Genomic DNA, 7,419 nt, shown 5'->3' with positions numbered 1-7,419 from the left:
TTGGGGATTGTGACTTGGTCCGTCCCGATTGATGAATTTACCGCGTATTTGACTGAAACTTATTTGTTATCATCATGATTTAGGTTGATTGCCATATCTGGACTTCGTGCCAATTATTTGAACCCCTTCGGGGATGGTTGTTGATATTTCCTCACTGTTTTGATTTTATACTTGAACTCAGTCATGTATTTTCCACTGTTTTCAAAACTCAGCCAAGTTTATTTTACTATAACACTTGAAATGATATTTCCAACAATATTTTTGGGCTGAGCGTCATGTTTTACTGTTGCCCGCGGGGCTTATGTGATTTCTGACTGAGTAAGGCCGAGGGCCTGTGTTGTGAGGATACTTTTGGATCGGGCTGCACGCCGCAGCAGTGAGATACTGATTTGAATATGAGGCCGAGGGCCTGAGATATGTACGCCACGAGATGGCTTGATATTGCGCTTGGGCCGTAAGGGGCCCCTCCCGGAGTCTGCACACCCCCAGTGAGCGCCGTCGACGATAAATGGATCGGGCTGCACGCCGCAGCGATATATGGATCGGGCTGCACGCCGCAGTGGTACTGGTACTGTTCTATGTGTTTACTTTATTTCATTTGTCTGCCAGTCTCTGTTGTTTGTGTTACTTCATGCAATATCTACCTCATTGCCTGGCATTATTTGATAACGGAGTGTTGTGCCCGAGGGGCGGATTTCTGTGCTTATCTGCACTATTTGTCCTGCATTCATTTGCGTAACCGCTGAAAAAGTTATTTCCAAAAGAGGTTTAAATTGAGCCAAGATGTTTTTCTAAGGATTTCACAGCTTCACTGTTTTCTAAAAAGGGTTTTACACTGCTCTATACAGCATGACGGTTTGTTTTACGTGATTTCTTACTGCTCAGTTATTATTTACCTTTATTACTCACTGAGTTGGAGTTCTCACTTTACTCCCTGCACCTCGTGTGCAGATGCAGGTATTTATTCACCCGGTAGCGGGTTTTGGCTGATTGGAGGCAGAGCTATAGGAGTTTAGCGAGGTGACTGCCAGCGTTCGCAGCACCGCTTCTCTCTCTGTTGTTCATTATTCCTGTTCAGTGTATTTTTAGACCTTGTAGTTGTATTTACACTCTTATAGATGCTCGTGACTTGTGACACCCCGATTAGGGCTGTGTTGGGTTGTACTTCCACTAATTAATATTATTAAATCATATTTAGACTGCTTATTCATGTTTAACTATTTTTGAAAAGGCGATATGGGTTAGTTGGCTGGCCTTGTCTTCACAAGAGGCGCCATCACGACCAGAGCGGGGATTTGGGTCGTGACAATAGCCTAGGACTCCTATACGAGGAGCCCCTTGTACATTGTTTAACATCAACTCAAGACAAATTTTCTCCTTTTCTCTTTTCATCGAATACTCTTGACTTCTTTAGGATTCATCAAAAAATAGAAGCTTTTAATTTAAAACAGGGTAATTTTGCACCATCAGTTCCACAATGATCTAAGGGAAAAGTAGAAAAGCACAGAAGAAAATATTTGGTAAGTACTCAGTAAAGACTGAATCAAAAGTATAGAATTGTCACTTGGAAAGAAAACTGAAGAATTAATGTATCAACTTATAAAGCACCGAAGAAAGCAATACCAAAGTTCATGTCAATTAATCAACTAAGTATCTATCCCAAATCAAAAGTCAAGAATTCAGAGAAATTTCCTTGGGCTTACCTTAAGGGAAAATATGAACGACAAGTCATCTCTGCCTAAGTGCTCCTGAAGATAAAGGAAAAGTTAAAGTTAATTTCTATAAAGAAGAGAATTATCTGCTTTACTGCATAATCAAATAATATGATGCAAATGAGCATCAAGATTTCAAGCAGACTCGAAAAATAAATCTATTTTACTTTACCTGCCCATAAACCAGCTCATTTAGTTCACTAAATGATGGTGTCCTTTCCATTACATGTGCCTGGATTACAAAGTAAACGCACATGTATGGGATAATTCTTAGAAGTAGAATGCCTTGAGTTATACGCTGATGATGAAAACACAATTAAAGTATTAGACCAGCAGAACTACACCTTAACACCTCCAGGAAAGCAGAATGCTGCCAAATCCTTCATGCGCATAGCTAACTTCTTTCCAGGAGGATACTTAAAGAGTACCTGCGAGAGAGGGGAAAGAAAAAGGAAGATAGTGTCAAGGCAAGAAAATATATCATACCATGTCACTGAGATATACATAAATTATTGGAGCCAAAATGGATATTTAAATACGTACCCACAGCGACAATGTATGACCAATCAAAGGTTTGATGAAATAAAAACTGGAATATTATAACTGGAAATATGTGAGGAACTGAATCCGAGCTTCAATATAATATTTGAAGAAATAAAAAAATATAATTGGAATATTAATGTTCAAGCCCGTGAACAAAATACCAACTTATAGGATCAAAAAATATGAATTGAAACTCATAATTAGAAGAAAGGAGGAATCAAGAAGTCTGAACATTTCTGCTTGGTCACAACCTGAAATCATATCTAAATTAGACTTATAACGCAGAATAGGTCTCGCCGTATTTTGGGAAAAGAAAAAGCATTTATTCAAATTTTTTCTCTATGACTAACACACCTAAGGGCTGTACTAATTTGTTAGTCATAGTGAATTAATTTGAGATGTGAAACAAAGTTGGCTTGAAAAATTTTACTATTATTTATGAGAAAGTTACCTCTTTTCAGAATAAGCAGAAATTGACTTGTACACCATAAATATGCAGATTCATGCAAGTAAACAAACCTGAGGTTCTAGGGATGGAACTGAAGGACCACAATTTGAAAGCATTCTGAAATCCACCATGTCAGATGTTTCTAACTGTACTTCCCATTTTTTCCTCCTGGCAAATGCATCCTCAACATCCTCAAGATTAGCATCGGGATGAAGACCGACGATAACAAAGTGCTCAAAAAGCGTGTCGGGCTCCTTATATTTCTTATAATCCTGCGCAGAACTTTCGTTTGTTTGCATCAAACATGATTCCCCAACTTCATGAGCAATCTAATGTGTAAGAGCTGAAGGCTAGTTTTCAAGCCAAAACAGTTGGGTAGAATTACTGAATCAGAAAAACCCATATAAATTTACTATTACTACCTCCCTAGAAGGGAATGTCCATAAGTGATATGTGCAAAGCATATAAGCTTGTCATCGATACTTCATCCTTGTGCATCAAAACGATGATGTTCAAGCCAACTTGCCCGCCTTGACTATTTTATCGAGAACCTGCATTTTCTGACCAGTACAGGTACCGGGTAACTCTGCTTACCAAATCTTAGGCAATTGGTAAGAGACCACCTACCTATTTGCTCGACTATGATTTGAATTCTTATTGACGTTTTCCTATCACAAAATACTCCTGTATAATCTTCCATTACAACCATCTTATTTTGCATCGGCATTATCACACTATTCTCCTAAAACATTTATTTTAAGGTACCGAAATCACATCTAATCTCATTTCAACTTCACTCTAGTTATGATGGCTTAATTTGACGTGTGTATTTCCGGTCTTACTTCTCATTATCCTAATACCCTTACTCGATAAAGTGCTATTCCATATTTCCAGTTTTTTATCCCAATATCTCCAGTCGAGACTTTTTATAAATCATCTTTAATAAACTTAACCTAATTTTATTCTTTACCCCGATTCCCTCTTGGTCATTCTAGTGTGTATTGTAGGACATAGAGCCGTCGCGGGAGTCTCTTCCTATGTGCATCAATTCATCTCATATTTTTTACATTTATATATATGCTTTAGAGTTTCAAATATACTCCAAGTCTCCAATCATGTTGTATTTTTTTGTTGAGAAAGCACATTAACTGAGACAAAATAAAAAATTTATAACTAAAAAAAGGAACATAGAACTGTCTATCTCAAAATTCCACACATTATCTTCCATGTTGCCTCGAAAAGGTTGTTCAATGAAAAAGCATATTAAATTTATAGTTAAAAAAAAGTCATAAACTGAATTGCAAGCAACAAGGATTCGAATATGAAAGCAGCATACCGAGGTTTTGGAGTGAAGCTGATACCACTGTCGCTTTTGATTAGCCAAAACCTCAGGATTAAACGATAAGAATGAGCAGTCTTCTTGTGAAGTAGTACCCCAATTACGCAAAGCCCTTTGCATTTGAGACTTCCATTTTGTAAAATTACTGCTCCCACTTCTATGAATAGAAGAAGTCACTATCTCACTACGACTTCTTCTATGTCCAACAACCCCAGTACTTGGTGAAAATCTCGAACTACTACTTGAGTAAACGTTTTGTAACGCCTCGCCAGCGACTCTTACTGCTTCCTCAGAGATTTGCTGTAATACCCTGTAGGGTGATGATGGCAACTCTTCTTGCCCATTGCCTTCTTTCATATTAATTTCCTTTACTATAAAAACTCCACAATAAGCAAACAACAACTGCGCCTCAGTCCCAAATAAGTTGGGGTACGCTATATGAATCCGAGTTTCTCCATTTAAGCATTTTTCCCATTTTTCCCAAACAACTCCCAAGTATCAATTCATACCCTTCTTCTGTCACATTATTTGATGGAGGGTTTCAATACATTCTTGAAAATTACAGCCAAACTGAACTAACCCATCAAATATATTTTCTCAATTTGAAGGAAGTTTGAATCTTTATTCACTGAACATTACCAACAATACCCTTTTCCATCACACCATTCCGTGGAGAATTCCAATGCAAACTTGAAATTTACAGCCAAATTAAACGTGACCCGCCAAGAATCTTCACCCAATTTGAAGAAAGTTTGAATCTTTATTCACTGAACATTACCAAAATAAGACCAAAACGCTGATTCTTGGAACCTTAAGCAAAATGTGTTGTACCCTGTGATTGAGAACAAAGGGGGGAAATAAGGAGAAAAAAGGTCAGAATCACAAATATATGAAAATTAAACTCCAATTTTGTATTTAAAAAATGTCTTTCCTTCAAAAACTATAGCCACGCGATCGAATAAGAAATCTGAGGAACACCCAAATTAGATACAATGTGGGAAAAAACATACTACAAGAGAAATGAGAGTTACGTCTAAAATTGCTGAATCATAATAATAAATAAAGTGAATTAGTGCAACAATCTTGGATTCTGGAAAACATGTCGGGACAGAAAAAGCAAAAAAAAAAAAAAAAAACGAAAAAAGAAAGAAGATGANAAAAAAAAAAAAAAAAAAAAAAAAAAAAAAAAAAAAAAAAAAAAAAAAAAAAGAAGAAAGATGTGATGTTTTGTTACCTAGAACAAGAAATGTGATCGTGGTTGGTTTTTAGCACTTGTACGATGTGGTTTTTTTAAGGCAAGAGGTTATCTGTGTCGTAATNGTGAGGCCGGGGGGGGGGGGGTCGGTTGCCGGAGGAGAGAGCGAGGAGAAGGAGAGAGTTGCCGAGAATAACGGTGGGGGAGCATGCAGAATGAGCATTGTTTTTCATAGGATCAAATCACCGTTATTTTTCATACTAATGAAGAGGAAAGTCTTCTGGCTATTCTTGACCACGGATTTTTACCACGGTAAATTCTTGTCAGCAAATCTCATTTAACCAAAGTTTGTCGTTTTCAATGACAATACAAACAACTTTAATCTTTTATGTTTATCAAAATTGAAATAATTTTTAATCTCTTTTACACATGAAAGTAAGTTATATTTCGCTCTCGTTTGGCCATAGAATTTGGGTTTTCAAATTTTATTTTCAAAAATTTTTTGTTTATAGATTTTGAAAACAAAATATTCAAATCTGAAAAAAAAAAAAAAAGAAACTTTAGAGTAGTTTTTGAAGTTTTTATTCACAAAATTTCAAATTCTTTTCGAATAAAATGCATGTCCAAACACAATTTCAACTTTTAAAAAATAATTTTCCATCTCATCTTTAAAAACTCATTTTTTTCAAGTTTCAACCAAAGCTATGTCTAAACGCTAACTTCATTAAATGACTCGTAAGGAGTCTGTGAATAGAGGCAGATGTATCATAAGAATAGTACGTTCAGTACTTTTGATGTTGGGCGAAACTTTTTACTAAAATTACCAAAAATAATGTATATAAACTCATAAATTTAAATGGATGCTATTATGAAACTTTGTATTATCACGAAAGACATGTACTCTACTTACATGTGATGTACGTCAATAAAAAAACTCAGCATATAATAAATCTAAAGAGATTTTTAAACAACTTATTGAATTTGGACCGGGAGCCATATAACTTTTAAGTAGAAATGACACCACGTAGCGACTTTAAATGGACGCTATTTAGAAATTAGCAATTGCATTCTGAATTTTAGTTTTTCAGTTCAATTTTTTTGGACAAAAGTGTCTTAAATTATCCTGAAGTTAAGACTTTTAGTTTAATATTTCAGGACAAAATAAATAGTGGCTAATTTATAAATAACATCCCTGAAAATGATTGTCCATGCACTTACCCCAACTTTTCAGTAAAAATTGCACGGGGCGCCCTATTTGGTCGCCCCCATTTAACCTATACCTATTTTTTTAAAAACTTCTAACTTGTACCCACTTTTTAAACAATTTCAGCTCCCTTTCTCCTCCTTTTTTTTTCTTCTTCTCTCGTGGCCCTCTTGTGCAGTTTTTCTCTCTACTAGGTTTGCACCATATGGTAAACCCAACACTAAACAAAATTACATAGAATGTTTGTCAGTTTCTTTCTCACCTGGCGACATTTTTCATTTATACGCCTGCTTTATCACTGTTAGTCTAATAATCACGGGGCGAGAACAACATTAGCGTACCTGTCAACGCAGCGGAAGAATTGTTGAACTCACCACCGAAACAATTGCCCCAGACCGAACTTTGAATCACTAGGAAATAAAGTTAATCTTCCACCAATTAGATGCCCTTGCTTGTGTGTGCTTTTCGTTGGGAGAAGAAGAGATTGAGAGAAAATTCTTACGTTAGAGAAAAAACTTACGCATACTTGTTCTATGTTATCTCCTTCATATAAATAGACAGAGAAAATAGCGGTTGAGGAAGAAACCCACCACTCACCCACGTTCAGTTTAGTGGAGAGGTTGTGGTCTAGTGGTAACTTCCCTTAACCTCTCTCCCTTATCTCTCCTAACCGGGTCGGGTCAACCCACATGGAGCGACCCATGACCCATAATCCAACATCTCCCACTTCGCTCATAGTGGGCTAGACCGATGTCTTTGACACACTTTTCATACTAGCAAATAGTTGGTGCGACCTGCGAGCACAAAGAGCTTTAAAATTCCAAAACCAATTAAAGGTTGTACTAAAGCTCTATGTAGAAATCCAATCACATATGGAAAGGATTCACTACTAGCATGAGGATATTTATTACTCGCAATACCCCATACATCATTCGCTATTGCAGTAGCTACTTATTCGATCCCTCATCCTCGAAAGAG

The 7,419-nt window shown here is 36.6% G+C and overlaps 1 protein-coding gene across 1 annotated transcript in view; it reads right to left on the bottom strand.

Moving 5' to 3' along the window:
* Nucleotides 1-5,482, bottom strand: part of LOC109225065 — an 11,553-nt gene extending 6,071 nt beyond the window's left edge. The window contains exons 1-6 of the mRNA XM_019389656.1: nucleotides 5,277-5,482; nucleotides 4,040-4,874; nucleotides 2,775-2,975; nucleotides 2,057-2,140; nucleotides 1,885-1,944; nucleotides 1,704-1,748 (exon numbers count right to left, since the gene is read on the bottom strand). Coding sequence (XP_019245201.1) covers nucleotides 1,704-1,748; nucleotides 1,885-1,944; nucleotides 2,057-2,140; nucleotides 2,775-2,975; nucleotides 4,040-4,399 — 750 coding nt within the window. The 5' untranslated portion in view covers nucleotides 4,400-4,874; nucleotides 5,277-5,482. The remainder of the gene's footprint in view (nucleotides 1-1,703; nucleotides 1,749-1,884; nucleotides 1,945-2,056; nucleotides 2,141-2,774; nucleotides 2,976-4,039; nucleotides 4,875-5,276) is intronic.

The sequence above is a fragment of the Nicotiana attenuata genome, chromosome 4 (assembly GCF_001879085.1).
Source record: "Nicotiana attenuata strain UT chromosome 4, NIATTr2, whole genome shotgun sequence".
Taxonomy (NCBI): Eukaryota; Viridiplantae; Streptophyta; class Magnoliopsida; order Solanales; family Solanaceae; genus Nicotiana; species Nicotiana attenuata.
This window is presented reverse-complemented; position numbering and strand designations above follow the sequence as displayed.